This window comes from Ascidia mentula, chromosome 3 (assembly GCF_947561715.1).
Source record: "Ascidia mentula chromosome 3, kaAscMent1.1, whole genome shotgun sequence".
Lineage (NCBI taxonomy): Eukaryota > Metazoa > Chordata > Ascidiacea > Phlebobranchia > Ascidiidae > Ascidia > Ascidia mentula.
In genome coordinates, this window is record NC_138568.1 from 16,154,290 (window position 1) to 16,171,943 (window position 17,654).

The 17,654-nt window shown below is 38.3% G+C and overlaps 4 protein-coding genes across 4 annotated transcripts; all 4 read right to left on the reverse strand.

The window, feature by feature from the left end:
- Window positions 1-300: 300 nt before the first annotated feature.
- Window positions 301-2,422, reverse strand: LOC145895414 (uncharacterized). Its single transcript, XM_082984221.1, has 3 exons — window positions 2,291-2,422; window positions 2,058-2,105; window positions 301-1,026 (listed from the first exon to the last, which is right to left on the reverse strand). Exons 2-3 carry the CDS (start codon window positions 2,081-2,083, stop codon window positions 423-425), a joined length of 630 nt encoding a protein of 209 aa, XP_082840347.1. The 5' UTR covers window positions 2,084-2,105; window positions 2,291-2,422; the 3' UTR covers window positions 301-422.
- A 567-nt stretch (window positions 2,423-2,989) lies between these two features.
- On the reverse strand, window positions 2,990-5,427 carry LOC145895408 (uncharacterized). The gene is made up of 5 exons (XM_082984214.1): window positions 5,275-5,427; window positions 4,343-4,542; window positions 3,923-4,230; window positions 3,661-3,817; window positions 2,990-3,281 (listed from the first exon to the last, which is right to left on the reverse strand). The coding sequence occupies exons 1-5, from the start codon at window positions 5,290-5,292 to the stop codon at window positions 3,023-3,025; spliced, it is 942 nt and encodes a 313-aa protein (XP_082840340.1). The 5' UTR covers window positions 5,293-5,427; the 3' UTR covers window positions 2,990-3,022.
- Window positions 5,428-8,066: 2,639 nt separating this feature from the next.
- On the reverse strand, window positions 8,067-11,778 carry LOC145895413 (uncharacterized). The gene is made up of 4 exons (XM_082984219.1): window positions 11,503-11,778; window positions 9,195-9,339; window positions 8,938-9,053; window positions 8,067-8,565 (listed from the first exon to the last, which is right to left on the reverse strand). Exons 1-4 carry the CDS (start codon window positions 11,752-11,754, stop codon window positions 8,296-8,298), a joined length of 783 nt encoding a protein of 260 aa, XP_082840345.1. The 5' UTR covers window positions 11,755-11,778; the 3' UTR covers window positions 8,067-8,295.
- Window positions 11,779-13,564: 1,786 nt separating this feature from the next.
- LOC145895766 (uncharacterized) lies at window positions 13,565-16,762 on the reverse strand. The gene is made up of 4 exons (XM_082984549.1): window positions 16,511-16,762; window positions 14,545-14,689; window positions 14,288-14,403; window positions 13,565-13,852 (listed from the first exon to the last, which is right to left on the reverse strand). The coding sequence occupies exons 1-4, from the start codon at window positions 16,760-16,762 to the stop codon at window positions 13,583-13,585; spliced, it is 783 nt and encodes a 260-aa protein (XP_082840675.1). The 3' UTR covers window positions 13,565-13,582.
- Between the last annotated feature and the right edge of the window lie 892 nt (window positions 16,763-17,654).

The following is a 17,654-nucleotide window of genomic DNA, read 5'->3' on the forward strand; positions in this document are numbered from 1 at the left end:
CAACGGTAAATTACTGCTTCACGATATCGCGTTGCAGATGCTCTTGCAACAATCGCCAATTGTTCTTTCACTCATTATCACAACAATATCGGTTTCCAAACAAACTTCATCGCTATAGACCTTCGATCAACAGCCGAGCATCATTCAATTGGGAAATCTTGTCAATATTTTTAATGCAATACTGGTTTAATGCGCCTTTGCTTAACACCAAAAAAATTATTATATTGCACAACAAAACTAGCACTAAGTAACAAAATGACATATTAAACATATGCATAGTACACACAGCTACAAGGGAGAGCTAAGTAAAGGCTTGCAATAGCATTGTTAGAAACACGAAGTTGATAGAGGTAACTCATTGCAAAACCTAAGTGAAGTAGTAGCCAAAATTATGCCATGGCTGTGAGGATGCATTGAATCTTTTAAGGGAGCAGCATCAGTTCGCTGTTGCGATTTTGATTATTTGATGAAACTCCAAAGCGAAGCCAGACAAGAGACTCCCGACCAAAAAAGCATGCCGCAATTTCCGCAAAATCCTCCAATTCCCTTTGCTGTGAACCTATGAGCGTACCATGATAAGACTCGGTAGGCAACTTCTTTTTCCACAATTTTAGCAGCAGGCCATTTTCATTTAGCATTGCTATGGACGGATACTGCCAAGGTTTGCTGTTCAAAGCAAAATCCGCACACGAACGTTCATCTGGCTGCTGAAAATCGACCAGAATTCGATGGTTGCTTAACTTCAGTCGTTTGGCCGTTGGAAATGCCTCGTTCAAAACTTGCCGGGCCTTTCCGCGCCCGAAAACTTGCTTCGAAGTGCTGTCGTTGATGCTGAAATCAAGCAATTGAATCAAACCTTCTGCTTTTTTGTGTTCGCTGGTCGGTGTAATGCTGATGTGAAAGAGTTCGCGGCGCGCGAAACTCTCTTTGAAGGAGTAGAAAAGTGTGTAGCCATTGTCATGTCCAGCGCTCAGCTCAAGCTTGACGATGAAATGGTATGAAGAGTGTTTTCTGCCCTGAATCCACCTTCAGTAAGAAAGAAAAAGAAAAGGTTTGCCTTTTGTTAATTCAAAACAAGTTTGCATTTATCCTTTTTTAACAACTGATTAGGACAGTCTTGCTTAATCAAAGACATTTTTGTCTGATTAAGCGCAATGTGGCGTGCTTAATTTTTCAAATATCGCTTTAACACATTTATCAGGAAATAGTGGCTATTGTGCAAGCTGCATACAGATGGCCACTATTTCGACTTATAAGGTCTCATCAGTGCAGCTAGTGGCTATGATTCAGCTTCGCGGCAAACTGATAAGACCGAGTCCACACAGAAACTGGGATATGTATTGGAAAACTAAAATCGCCAAACGGGCGCCTTCGCAGTATCATATATGACAATACTGCCTTCAAAGCTCAAATTTGAACAACGCCGAACAAAGCGCGGAAAAGAAAAGAAAAAACATAAACATTTTAATGTTGTGGCATGGAATAAAAAATAAATATACTTAAACTCCAACCTAATCCCGCAAGCAATATCGAATACACAACATCTTTCATTTTAGTATTTTGGTTCGTGAGTAATTTGGAGCCGGTTCCCAAAGAAGGAACAGAACCTTGCCATAGATGCGACACTAACAATGTATTGAAGACAAAAAAACTTAATCTTTAGGTCTTGTATATGTCAAGGCTCTCGGAAGTGATATCTTGAAAGACGGTCCGTAAAATTATCGCCGTATACGTTGAATACGTTAAATCGCTCCGTGGTGCAAAAAATGTTCGTTATAAGTATCCAGTTATAAGATGGTTACAAAGGTAAATAATGCCTTATTCGCTTTCTTTGACTTACCATTAGGTCTGGTTGATACGCTATTGTTTGGATAGCGTTTTTTGGATGCGCTCTACCTTGTTTGTAGCAGTAATAGATGTATTAATACTCAAAACCGTAATAACAAAAAATAAATAAAACTTTAAACATGTCTAACGTATATCTAACAACAACAGTTATATTTGATTCTGGTAGAACCTGAAACATTATTTAAAACAAAAGTAGTTTCTATTTTTACCTTGTCGGTAACACGGATCTAAACATTCGATTTATTCTTGAAGTTTTCCTGCAACAACAAAGGTTATTGTGACATGAACGTAACATGTTGCGAAAACAAAAATAAAATAACTATAGTTGTTTTCATTATAATGGAGATCATTTTAATTCCTCAGCTTTAAATAAGCAACACAACAAACTCCTCTTTCGAAACAATATTTATATTTTTCCGTTTCCGCCAACAGCAATAAATACCTGCGTGTTGATTGTACAAGTTCAACAGAAGCGCCGTCAGCATCAACGGGAAAAATTGACGAACCTAATAATTTAATCAAAGTTAAATGTTGTATCAAATTTCAAAGGAAGAGGGAATCTGTAACAGTACAGTTTATAAGGTAGCACAATTTGCACGCTGTCTTAATCTTGCTTCATATTTTTGATCGGGCGTCGAAAAAAAGAAGAGGGGCACCTTTTCATTATCATCACAAAGAATTTGTTAAGCTTTTAAATTTTTTAATGGATTTTGTGTACCAAGTAATGGAAAGGCAGAGATCAAGCTGCAGACAGCCAGAGATAGATCAACTCAAAGTAATTATCCCAGCCAACCTTTCAAGCTTTCCAAAATACGGGAAGAGCGAGCATTTGAATCTCGGAATGGGGATTCGAAAGTGTGGAGACCAACTCTCATGCCTGGAGTCGCAGATTGGCTTTTGGTAACAAATATAGGAGCAGCATTGGAATGGATGTTGTGCGTGTCCTTAAATTCCTCGAAGATGTTTGCAACTGCAGGTATTTTAGTAATATAATAAATCATTTTTTCGTTGTTTATCAATAAAATATTTAAAATATAAAGTTACGGTGATATTGTTTTCACACTGCATCATGTTAAGTTGCGCTCAATATGAGCATGGAACGAAGACGCGTCCCTGTACAATAGAGCAGTTTTGTTTACAAGATCTTAATTGCACGAAAGAATTACATGCTACTTCATATTGGACCTTGTCTGCTTGTGTGACGACGTTTTGGTTCTTCGTCCCAACAAACAGTCATGATATCTTTCAGTAGTTGAAATATTTTCTTGTCATCGGGATTTGCAATTTTTTTCTCAACATCCTCAACAAGGCAGATATTAGGTCGAAGCTTTCGTTCGGTTGATATGATCAGCAATAAAAGACAATCGTTTCGTAGCCCGCAATCTTCGTACACCGATTTTCTGGTGATAATTTCGAACAAAACCATACTGTAGCTGCGGAGAAAATCATTCCTTGTGATCTTTTAAGTCATTTGAAACACTAAGACTCAATAATTTCTTCTATTGCTGCAATACGGCTCTTCTGGCAATAATTTTATTACACCGACGTTTCGGCCACCATACAATAAAATTAGTGCCAGAGGAGCCGTAATGAGGCAATAAAAACATGACTGGCAGCATTAGCGATAATAATTTCTTCACTAGGCAGCAATGCCAAACAGCTTTAATGTCATTTGCAATTGTGTGTTAGTGGCCATTGAACACAAGATTTCCTTAACTTTTTTATGAGTTTTGCGCTTTAACATACATTCCTGTGGTAGGGCTATATAGCTACAGTGTTTTTGTCATAGTAATCCGGTATTGATGATCTCACCTGTACATATCTGTGGCAGGAGTGCGCGTAGCTTGGCACGGATTTCGAAGAAATTCTGGTGATGTGTATGCAGGGGTATGTTGTTGGGTCGGAGGTGCTTCCATTGTAGTGGTTTGCAAGCCTGTCGCTCTAATGATTTTTGCAGCTCCAAAATCGGCTGGAAATTAGGACAGGCAAAATATAATTGGCTTTCGGAAAAACGATGTTGTTTATATTATTATTATTTTGTAATCACAATGGTTTTAAATTTTTCATTGCCTACCCAGTTTGATATCAAGTGTTTTGGTCAACAACACGTTGTCTGGCTTCACGTCTTCGTGACAAACTTCCTTTCCCGGAGCGAAGTTGTGCAAATACTCCAAAGCTGAATCAAGCTGGAAGGCAAATTTCAGTCTCGTTGACCAACTGATGTTAGGAACGGTTTCATTCTTGAGGTAAGTATCCAAGTTTCCCCCGTTCAGGTATTCGAGAATAATGCAAACGTTGTTTGACCAACTTGCAACTCCGCGTACTTGAACGATGTAATCGTTTTCCGTAAGTCTGGAGAGTATGTTTGCTTCTCGTTTGACACTAAAAGAAATTGAAAAATGTTTTTGATTCCAGATAGGAATAGTAGTTAAAAAGTCCACACATTCCTCATCAATAAATAAACAAACAAATCATTCCAGAATGGCAATCTTACTTTCTGATGCGCTTTTCTATCACCGCCTTAGCACCAGTTAAGCTGAAGCATTTCACTACAACTTTGCCGAGTTCCGGATGATAGCAGACTCGGGCGGAACCGAAAGTTCCACACCCAAGGTAATCGTCATCGTTAAAACTCGTCATTAGTTCACACGCATCATGGTCATTCAACCGTGACGAAAAACGCAACTCCTCGTCCTGGAAATGCAAATAGGAATGAGAGGTGATTTTTTTAAATACATTTTGTCGCTGAGTTTTTAACTTTACTAAGAAAACCTTGTATTCATGGTTCCGACTTCGCGTCAACAGTGGGTCTGACGTCACAATGCAAAAATTTACCTTTAGGCGAAGTAAATCGTCTGGAATTAAGCGCAACTCGCGCGAAAATCGCAGAATATGAGGCAAAAAACTCTTAATCAAATTATAAATGTTTTCTCCTAATCCTGTAGGTCACACTAAGACAAAAAACATAGGAGATGAGCTTTGGTGTCCGTCTGCTGTCAGTTTAAGACTTATTCGCCGCAGTAAAACCGCACACAACAGCCAAGTTGTTGCGTAAAATCTCCCAAAAAAGTGATTTAGGGTTGCGCTACACGCGTTTCAGAAAATAACTCTATCTAAATTAATGCATTTAGTCAATCTTTATCTGCAACATTGTGACGTCAGAACGATTGATGACGTGTGGTCGGAGTCATGAATAATGACCTCCACATATTGTATTCCTTACACAACTTGAAACAAACGCTGCGACATAAAATGATATACTGCTTTCATCCGTATAATTATGTACAAAATTATTATGTACAAAATTTTGTAAAGATTTACTATATATTGACAAACACTTGGTCGATTTACATTGACTAATAGACCTCACAATAGAAGCTTTTATGCCATTTCATCTGTATAGCGATTAGGCAATTATTTACATACCACTGTATCGTCATCCATTTTTTGCCTTCTTCGGTTGTTATTGACAAACAGGTGATGCTCTCCGTTTGTCTTGTCGGTATCTCATACTTCCATCATGCAGAAAACAAAACATAAAGTACCTATTCATGGTCTATTACCCATATTTGACTGTCTACAAAAATCGTGTTTTTCATTAACAAAAATCACGTCCCTTGTTTGTCAAAAACCATCGTTGGCCTGTCTGCTCAAAAATCATATGACGTTTGTTTAACAAGCCTTACTTTCAACTACAACGTTTCCCATACTTTTCCTTTAGTTCATGTTCTACAGGACTGTCTTTCAGCTTCGACGCGACCAAATTCTTGAGGTTTTCATTCAAATAGAAAATACTCGAAGCGTGACCACGTGAAACTTGATCAGCAAAAAGTGTTACTAAGTTTAAAACTGTTACCTCACTAACATCCTATGGTGAAATGTTGTTTTAGTGAGTCTACCTAACCTACATGACTATCCCTGTTCTGGGACGCGTACGTAGATCATTAACAAGATCTCTTTGTAAAGATTTCGGAAATTCCTAGAGTAAAATACGTGTATGTAACCCGGCCCCACAGGTACGAGAAGTTTATGTACGGCAAACAAAGCGGGGCGTTTAATTTTTAACACGGTTTTCAATGATTGAGCCGAACAGCTTTTCAGTTGCGCGATTATGGGATACAAATTTAACTTGGTAATTCTGTAATGAACACAATTGAGTATTACTGCAAGCCATCATATACGCGTCTGATGCATGATATTAAGGCGAATCACTTTTACGTTGCCTGCAGCTCTGCAACACTGTTGTTGTGAAACCACTTCATATTTAAATGAACATTTACCGTCAATGCTTGAACAAAAACAAAGGTTGTATTGCACTCAGGAGTCATGATATAAAAGCGAGTGTTGTTATACTTAGGGAGGAAATCTTTCCACAATATATATTTTGTATATTTGTTTCGCACGCACATGGTTATTAATTATCTTTTGTTTCACCCAACGTTTTGTACATTTCACTTGAAATTGAAGGTACAACTTTATCAAACATATTTTTGATCAATTTTGAAGGATATAATTGCAAAAAAAGTAGCGGCGACAAAAAATCTTAAAAAAGTTTTGCTGTATCGAATGACGTCAGACAAGGCGTGTTTCCTCAGGAGAAAAGGCTTTACTTACATGTGACAAGCGCCTCATTTGCAAATTGCCGAAGCAGCAAAATATATATATAGTAAGACGGGGAAATCAACGCGGACCGGCGGAAAACTAGTTGTTATTTGAATACACACACACCATTATTTTGGTGATTTTAAAATAACAGTCTATAGATTAGATCGCTACAAACTGAATTTTGCGGAACCTTAATGTCCCAGGAAGCACTCCAAGGGGTTCTGTCAACTTAAAAGGTTCCATATAAGTCAATAAATACTGAAATATTCTGTTGAAAGGCGTATTTGTGAAACGACACCACACGGACGTAAAAAAAATTATCTTTTAGCTCAATCGAGTGAATATTACTTACAATAACCCTCTAGCTCCATCACGCGAATGATAAAAAAGATAGTCCTTTAGCTCCGCCACATGGATGTTACTTTAAATAGACCTCTAGCTCCACCAAATGGGGGATGAAAATAGATTGTCCTCTAGCTCCACCACACGGATGTTACTTTAAATAGACCTCTAGCTCCATCACGCAGAGGATAAAAAAAGATAGTCCTCTAGCTCCACCACACGGATGTTACGTTAAGTAGACCTCTAGCTCCACCAAATGGGGGATGAAAATAGATAGTCCTCTAGCTCCACCACACGGATGTTACTTTAAATAGACCTCTAGCTCCATCACGCAGAGGATAAAAAAAGATAGTCCTCTAGCTCCACCACACGGATGTTACTTTAAATAGACCTCTAGCTCCATCACGCGGATGACAAAAAAGATAGTTCTTTAGCTCCACCACACGGATGTTACTTTAAATAGACCTCTATCTCCATCACGCTGAGGATAAAAAAGATTGTCTTCTAGTTCTACTACACGGATGTTACTTTAAATAGATCTCCAGCTACACCACAGGGAGGATAAAAAAAGATTAAGGTTTTATGATAGTCCACGTTTAATGTGTTTGCAAAGTGCCAGCTCAGTCCGTGGTTTTAATGATGAAACAACTCTTTGATATTCTGCTCTACGGGGTATCACTTATTCTCCGGTATTCTCGTTCACTTGATGCACACAACGTTCCCCACACTTCATTAGTTTTAAGTTCTACATGAATGATTTCCAGACCAGATTCTTGAAGTTGTTTTTCACATTCGTAAGAAAACACTCGAAGCGTGACTGCGTGGAAGATGAAATCTTTACCTTGCTAACATTCTTTGATGAATTGTTGTTTTAGTGAATTTGTACATAAATAGCATGCCTATCGCTGTTCTGGGACGCGTACGTACATTACTAACAAATCTCTTTGCCAACAGTTACCAGAAGTTTTCGTATGGCAAACAAAGCAGCGCGTTTAATTTTCTACACGGTTTTCAATGAATGAACCAAACAGTTTTTTCGGTTGCTCGATTCTGGGATACAACTTTAACGTGTTTAAATACAAACACAATTTTATATTACTGCAAGCCATCATATACGCGTATGGTGCATGATATTAAGGCGTATCTATTAGTCCGTTGCCTGCAGCTCTGCAAAACTGTCGTGAACTGCTTCATGTTTAAATTAACATTTACTCTCAATGCTTAAACAAAAACATAGATTGTATTGTAATTTACAAAACGTAGCGGTTGCACTGGTGATTGAGGTGAAACTTTACAAATTTGATAGCTAAATTATTATGGTGATAGCAAAATCCTTGCAATCGCACTTTGTTTGAAATAAGCAGAAATACGTTTTACATCAGATCGGGAAAATGTACAGGCCACCATATCCCACTTTATCCACGGAGATGTTACATTACAGTTTGACGACTATATACACACACTAATTTTGTGGCTTGCTGGTGTTCGCAAACGACTCTCTCACGGAACAAGTTCGCCAACCCCTGATATATGGCATAAAAGTTTGTAAACTGCGAAGGCAAACAATACAAACAAACACCCCAGTGAGAATTTTAACTCCATGTCCAATCGTTTCATGATTCGATTTTCTTTTCTCATTTCTTGAACAAAGTTTCCTCGTTTATTCTTGTGAGGAAAGGGAACATCTGGAATGGGGAGACCGAGGAATTCACACAGCGGTTTCCAACCTTCTTTCACTTCATAAACCAAAAGCTGCTCCTCAGGGACTACCTGAACAAAAAGGTGTGTTTTTTGATGGTGCAGTGTTAAAAAAAATGATTATCTGTTTATTGATTTATTTTCCAAAGCAAACTTTAACCACACAGAAAAAAAAATCACTTTCTTTAAATTTAACCAGATCTGTAATTACCGCCTGAAATCACCTTCTATCACGAAGTAACGAGGTGTTTGAAAAACCCACTGATACATTTTCGAAGCACGTTAAAATCTTGCCAGCAACAGTACATGCATATATGCATATATGCTCAACCCGCAGGCGAGACTTATTTCAATAGAAATATAATGTGTGTTCGAAATCAGTGGTTCACCAAATTTCATATGCGTTCGATCACATGACTAGAAAAGATATTGGGGAATACATACCTGTCGCACGTGCTTGCAGTGTCTCCGATACATTCTTCTTATCGACTCCTCATGTTTTAGGTAAATTTTGTACCATGGCCACCGATTGCATCCATTTACGTTGCATTTTGCGCCGGCTAAAAAGTTGTCAGATGATTTATTCGTACATTTTCCCCTTGTTGACGGAAGTCACAATTACAAATACACATAAGAAAATGCCCAAAGTTTAACTGTTCCTTAAAGTTAACTATGGTTAAATGTGAATAATATAATATTACCTGCTTCTTCAAAGAATGTTCGAAAACGACGGCCGTTGTAAGTAAGGAGGGCCATAAGTCGCAGGATAATGTCATTATTTGTGTTGATAGTTTGATGCTGAAAACTCTGGTACCAAGAATCCTCATCTCTTACGTTCAAAATCACCTGCCGTAACAATAATCGGTAGTTAAAAATACGCAGAAGTAATGCTGATCCAGCTTGGCTGTAATGCCTTGGCTGCGAATAATGCCTTGGCTTCATAATGAACTTTCATTGCATTCTGTGAATTTGGAGCAACGTTATCGAACTCATCAGAGTCCCCATACTTGATGACAGAATCTTCTTTAGAAGGATTTCCAAATTTGGAATAACTTTCAATTGTGTTTGATGGAAGTTCAACGTTTGTTGTTTGTGTCACAGTCTTGTAGGGTGAGTAATAGAAGTGGTTGCCACGGTAAATGAGACCTTACAGGTCGAAACAGTGCGTGTAGACACCCTGTCTGCAGCTTTGCAATATTATGGCTTTTTTTGCACATATATTACATTGGTGTTTTATGCCTTTTGCACTATCGGTTACCAATCAGTTCCGTTTGGCCATAGTGCGCTCCGCAGTGGTTCGTCGTCTCTGTTGTTCGGTACCTAGTATAGGGTACCCTGCAGATCGACGTTGACCGAAAGGTACCACAAAGTGGAGACTAGTGTGCCTGCTAGTGTGAAAGCTAGCACAGTGCCACACAACAGCTGCACTGATGAGACCTTACAGGTCGAAACAGTGCGTGTACACACCCTGTCTGCAGCTTTGCAGTGTTTCTTAAACTTTTTTTCTGCACCGCCCCCCAAACACCTTAGTCATTTAACAACGCCCAACAGAACAAACAAAAAACACAACGAATTTATTTGTTGTTGTCAATTAACGCGATGTGTGAGGTTGGTGCAATGACACTAATATCTCAATATAAGGTTTCATGTCGGACAAAAACAATCGTAAGTCCCCTCAATTGTCGATATCAAGACGATTTCTTTTTCCATCTAAAAGAGTGGTGTATGCGCTGAACGCACGTTCCACCAAGTTTAAGCTAAGAAAATTACGAAAAGGTGCTCACGTACCACCTGGAATGCGGTCGCATATCACTAGTGGTAAACGTACCACCGTGGGAAACACTGACTTACGCTATAAGAGAAAATTTGCCATTTCACCAAGCGCCCCCCAATCGCCCATTCAGTCTCCAGCGCTCCCCTAGGGGGGCGCTGGCGCCCACTTTGGGAACCACTGATGTAGATGTTGTGAATGACAGCCAAAAATCGAAAGAAATTAACTGTTTTGTTTCGCCAGATTGGCCTTTCTTATTATTAATATATATCTGGCACCGTAAGCGACATATTGTCTATTCCCGTCTTGTGAGTCTTTTGTGGCGAAAATTGGCCGGAATCCTATCCTACGTTTATTTTGTATGTTTCTGAGTTAAAAAAGCAAACCTATTTACGGGTGAAGTTATGCAACTTCAATCAACCTTTGTCCGATACGTTTGACCACTGGCAGGAAAATAGTGAAAAGCAAAAACTCACTGAGTTAAATCTTTTACATGGTGAACTGGGAGTAACCTCACACTTGTTTCCAAATGCCTTGTGGTCACATAGCGTATCTATTTTACTGCTGAGGATGCTTGTTCCGGACATTATTTAAACCCTTGTATTTTGAATTTTTACGTTTTAATGCAAACATATTTCGTTTGTAGTGTATGGTACATTACACAAACATCTTCTACAGCACATAAAATGCAAATGGTTACACTTTATATTTACTCTCAGCACGTCTTTTTTCCCACCTTCTCACACAGGACTAACTTTGATGCCCGTGCGTGACCAAAACAATTAATTGCAATGGTTAAGTGTGACGTCATGATAACTTAGAAATTTTTTTCAGTTTTATTTGTTTCGCCCAACATTTCACGTTTACTTTTATACTCTGATTGTTCAGGATGCTACGCTAAAACACTCTGGTGGTAGCGGTGTTTGAAGGTGTAATAATGATGGAATAGGACAGCCAGACACACACCGCTGGCCACTTCGCACACCACAGCACAGCACAACACAGCACAGCACCTTATCGTTACGCATGGATGCTTTGTGTTAATACGGAGCATTATAAGAAAGATAAGCTTTATGTAATACAATTTACTTCAAATGGTGGTGCTCTTTTACAAGTCAATAAGAACCCCCGTCATTTTTTTGCACGCCAAACAAAATATACAGATAGGTATTTATCGTTTAACGCTAGTCAAAAATGAGATTTGTAGTATTTTGTAAATGGTGTGTTGTGGTTCTTACTTTTGCACCCGGAAACGCGTCGAAAATTTCCTCCCAGTAATAGCAGCAAGGGTTTTCGATTACTGCGTCCACATTTTCATACATCCGTCTCATATCTTCTATTCTGAAACCTTCCCTCACTTGTTTGATCCAATCATCACCAAGGTACCAGAAGTTTTCCATGATGTCATAAACTTCGTATCCAAGCAGCGTCAGAGCCGCATTAATTGATTTTGTTCCAGTCTTCGGCAAACCAACAACCATCACCTTCATTTTTATCGCTTAGTTAAGCTGAAATCCGCTGAAACACACCACAGATTCTAAAGGGTGTTTTGATGGCCCACGTTTGATATATTTGCAAGGTGCCAACTCAGTCCGTGTATTTAATGATCAAAAAATTGTTTGATATTCTGCTCTATGGGATATCTCCTATTCTATATTCTACAATATTCTTGTTCATTTGATCCACTCCGTCTTCCTGCAATAATGTATGACGATTGTTTAACAAGTTTTACTCTCAACTGCAACGTTTCTCATACCTCTCTCCTTTAGTTAAAGTTCTGCATGAATGATTTCCAGCACAACTTTGTCTGGATCAGATTCTTTTTCAGTGGAAAATACTCGAAGCGTGAAGTTTGAATCTGTTATCTTACTAACGTTATATGGTGAAATGTTGTTCCTGTGAGCATCCTAACACACATGCCTATTCCTGTTTTGGGGCGCGTACGTATATCATTAACAAAATCTCGTTGTGAACATTACGGAAAGTCATGGATTAAAATGCATCACCGCAATACAACAGTTTTTGACCGGCAAACAAAGCAGCGTGTTTAATTTTCAATCCAGTTTTGAAAGATTAAACCGAACAGCTTTTTCAGTTGCGTGATTATGGGATACCAATTGGTAATCTTGTAAAAACAAATTTAATTTACTCATGATTCGGTAATAAACACAATTGAGTATTACTGCAAGCCAATATATTCTTATCAAACATACTTTCGATAAATTTTGAAGAATATAATTGCCTAAAAGTAGCGGCGACAAATAATCTTAAAAATTGTAAAAATTATTATCATGCTTCGTTGAGCGAATGTTGTTAAAAATAGCCCTCCAGCTCCACCACACGGAGAATGAAAAAAGATATTCTTCCAGATCATAGGCGTTTATTTAGGGGTGATTGGGGTGACATATCACCCCTCACAAACAAACAGGGGTGACAACGTGTGTATTGTCACCCCTGGATTTCGTTTAAATTAAAATTTATTGTCAGAAAAACGACATACATGCGTTAAGCTAGTTTCAAACGACCTGTATTATCACCGTCACAATCATGACAAACACAAGTGTCTCGTGGATTGTTATGCAGCGCAGCAATTGATGTAGCATAATGGTAAGAATCGGCATTGTTGCGTAATAGACTTGTTTGTCAATTGATCATTATCAAATCTGGAATAGACCGAGTAAAACAAAAATGTGCCGCTTTCAGTAAGGGTGTCTGTAATAAAAGTGTTGAAAACTTAGTGCTACAACCACAACAACATGGTTCAGTGTAAAAACAAAGTGACACGAAACGGAATTCGCACATATTTTAGGCAATACAACTGACGAAATGCTTTTTGTGTTTTTCTACAACCTGGAAAGGTCACCCTTAATATTTTCCAAAATGTTAAAAAATCGACGCCTATCCTCTAGCTCCACCACACGGATATTACTTTAAATAGACCTCCAGCTCAATTATGCGTATGTTATTGAAATAGTTCTCTGGCTCCATCCCGCGTGTATTATTTAAAATTAATTGAGCAAATATGCATGTGCTGTTGCCAGGGAGAATTCTAGCCAGCTTGCTTAACGCAGTAAACATTTTACACAACCTAGCGGTTGCCCTGGCTAATATGGTGGAACGTGACAAATATTTGCACTAAATTATGTTTGTTATTACCAAATCCTTGCAATAGCACTTTATTTGAAATAAGCAGAAACACGTGTACAGGCCACAATATCCAACTTTATCCACTTAAATGTTGCATTACAGTTTGACGACTATATACACACACTGATTATGTGCCTCGATGGTGTTTCTGTTTTCTCGCAAATAACTTTGTCACTGAACCAGTTCGCCAACCCCTGATATATGGCATAAAAGTTTATAAACTGCGAAGGCAAACAAGACAAACAAACACCCCAGTGAGAATTTTAACTCCATGTCCAATCGTTTCATGATGCAATTTTCTTTTATCATTTCTTGAACAAAGTTTCCTCGTTTATTCTTGTGAGGAAAGGGAACATCTGGAATGGGGAGACCGAGGAATTCACACAGCGGTTTCCAACCTTCTTTCACTTCATAAACCAAAAGCTGCTCCTTAGGAACTACCTAAACATAAACTTGTGTTTTTAAATGATGCAGTATTAAAGAACTAATTATCTGTTTTTTTGATTTATTTTCGAAAGCAAACTTTACTCAAAAATAAAAAAAAATTCTTTCCTTAGCATTTGTCTAGAATGCACAGACAAGGGAAGGATCCATAATAAAACCACAAATGACTGGGCCCATAAGCGATTCATTTTTCAGTAATTACAGCCTGAAATCAGCATCTATCACCAAGTAACGAGGTGATTTAAAAACCCTCTAAAACATTTTCGAAGCACGTTAATATCTTGCCAGCAACAGCACATGCATATATGCTCGCTCAACCTGTAGGCGAGACTTATTTTAACAGAAATAAAGATATGCGTTCGAAATCAGTGGTTCAACAAACATCTTTTGCGTTCGATCACATAACTAGGAAAGATACAGTGGAATACATACATGTTGCACGTGCTTGCAGTGTCTCCGATACATTCTTCTTATCGACTCCTCATGTTTCGGGTAAATTTTGTACCATGGCCACCGATTGCATCCACTTATATTGACTTTTGCGCCGGCTAAAAGGTTGTCAGATGATTTATTCGTACATTTTCCCCTTTTTGATGGAAGTCACAATTATAAATACACATAAGAAAATGCACACAGTTTAACTGTTCCTTAAGGTTAACTACGGTTAAATGTGAATAATATAATATGACCTGCTTCTTCAAAGAATGTCCGAAAACGACGGCCGTTATAAGTAAGGAGGGCCATAAGTCGCATGATAATGTCGTTATTTGCGTTGACAGTTTGATGATGAAAACTCTGGTACCAAGAATCCTCATCTCTTACGTTCAAAATCACCTGACGAAACAATAATCAGTAGTTAAAAATACCGTACGAGGTTAATGCAGTTTTTTCGTGTGCAATAATGTCTGTGCAATATTTTGTAACGTAGTTCTTTGAACCTGCCCGCTCCTGATTTTTAGGTGAACGATGTAGATGTTGTGAATGACAGCCAAAAAGCGAAGGAAATAACTGTTTTGTTTCGCCAGATTGGCCTCTTTTTTATTATTATTATATGCCAGGCAATATATATCTATTTTGTATGCTTTAAAAAAGCAAATCGAATTACGGGTGAAGTTGTGCAACTTCAATCAACCTTTTGTTCGATACGTTTGACTACTGGCGGGAAAATAGTGAAAATAAAAAATCACTGAGTGATTTTCGTGGTGAACTGGGAGTAACCTCACACTTGTTCTTCAGTTTCCAAATGCCTTGTGGTTACATACTGTAGATTTTCGCCTCCATTGTTTTGGTTATGGGTGCTGGGAGCACAATCATTATACTTACAAAATAATGCGTGCGTACGTCAATGCCTTTCTTGGTCATTAACGTGCTATTGTCTTGGTATGATGGCGGGCTTTCTTTCGTTAGTTTAGTTGTCGTGTTTTGGCCGTAGTGCACGTGCTCTGTTTAATCTGCTGCTTTTATAGATTCTATTTGAATAAGGAGACGGTTAACATAACGCTGTTTAAAATGAATGCACAGTTCGGTAAGTTTGTTGGTTTAGTTATGTGGCGCTGTTTGTTGGTAGGTCGTGTCATGTACCCAAACCTTGTGTTACAGAAAACCGCGTTATTTTGTGTGACGCGCGTCTTTTGATTTTGACAATAAGCTGTACGAGCACTGGCAGTTTGGCAAGCGCTGCCCAAGTGTGCGGCGTAACATAGCGTATATCTTTTTGACTGCTGAGGATGCTTGTTCCGGAAATTATTTCAACTCTTGTATTTTGAATTTTTACGTTCTAATGCAAACACATTTCGTTTGTAGTGTATGGTACATTACACAAACATCTCCTACAGCACATAAAATTCGAATGGTTACACTTTATATTTACTCTCAGTACATCTTTTTTCCTATCTTCTCACACATGACTATCTTTGATGCCCGTGCGTGACCAAAACAATTAATTGCAATGGTTGAGTGTGACGTCATGATAACTTAGAAATTTTCTTTTTTGAATTTAAAGTCAATGGAGCTACAGAACAAACATAATGCGTCGAAATGCAAAGAACAACACCTTTTGGTAACTACGTTTACCCCTTACATATATCGGCGTAATTATTTTTAGGTTCGAAAAAGTTCTTCCCATGGGCTCTTTAAACACTTTTTAACGACTTGCTTTTCGTTTTGCACATTTGGTTTATCTGTCTTTATTTTCACCCCCTACCTCTTCAGTCACTTTTACTTACATATTTTCACGTTTATCTCCCAGCACTCTGTATTTTTTCAGTTTTATTTGTTTCGCCCAACATTTCAAGTTTAGTTTTATACTCTGATTGCTCAGGATGCTACGCTAGAATACTCTAGTGGTAGTGGTGTGTGAAGGTGTATAAATGATCTAATAGGACAGCCAGACACACACCGCTGGCCACTTCGCACAGCATAGCACAGCACCTAATCGTTACGCATGGATGCTTTGTGTTAATACGGAGCATTTTAAGAAAGATAAGCTTTATGTGATCCAATTTACTTCAAATGGTGGTGCTCTTTTACAAGTCAATAAGAATCCCGTCATTTTTTCTTGCAAGCCAACAAAATATACAGATGGGTATTTATCGTTTAACGCTAGTCAAAAATGAGATTTGTAGTATTTTGTAAATGGTGGGTTATGGTTCTTACTTTTGCAGCTGGAAACGCGTCGAAAATTTCCTCCCAGAAATAGCAGCAAGGATTATCGACCACTGCGTCCACATTTTCATACATCCGTCTCATATCTTCTATTCTAAAACCTTCTCTCACTTGTTTGATCCAATCATCACCAAGGTACCAGAAGTGTTCCATGACGTCATAAACTTCGTATCCAAGCAGCGTCAGAGCCGCATTAATTGATTTTGTTCCAGTCTTCGGCAACCCAGCAGCTATCACCTTCATTTTTATTGCTTAGTAAAGCTAAAATCCGCGGAAACACACCACAGATTCTTAAAAGTTTTATGAAATGTTTTACGTTTAATGCGTTTAGTGCCAACTCAGTCCGTGCTTTTATTGGTCAAACAACTCTTTGACCTTCTCCTCTACGCTTTATCTCCAATTCTCCAATATTCTCTTTCACTTGATTGGACTATATACCGTTCCGCTGCAACAATGTTAGATTACTTTTTGATGATAAAAAAACTTGTTTGCAGATTACAATTTTTTATTTTGCAGATAACGCTTTTCTCACCCTTGTTAAAATGTGAGAGAAATCAAAACATTACATACACCTGACATCTTCTGTACAATGAACCCAGAATCGTAAACTGTGTTTCTGACACAGGCCTGTTGTTTTCTAACCGTTACGCCTCATTGGACGATTACGAGATGTAACCTACTTAAGCAGAAAAAATTACGGTCTAATAGGCAGAGCGTTCACCAATCGCAGGCGTGTAAACAATAAAAAATACCGCGATGTACAAGAACATTGATATTGTAACTTGATAGAATGATTTACGCGAAATTATGTTGTTTGTTCTGTTTAAGGTCAAAGTTACAGTGTAAATTTATTTCGTTGTTTCGAAAAGCGTAACCTACTATCATCGTTTTGAGGTTGCAGAAAACGCGTAAAAGGCAAACCCGTTGGTCAATGCCAACCTTCACAGGCGGGAGTCATTCGTGACACATTTTTTCTTGTTTTTCGTTATGTTGTAATTTTAACGTTTTTCGCGTATGGATCTTCCACATCCTGCAAATTCGGTCCATATCCTTCCAGTACTTCTGTCTGCTCATAGTGGTTAATTTACTCACAACTTCACCTTTGACACGAGGCGAGGGTATCGCTGTGCAAATT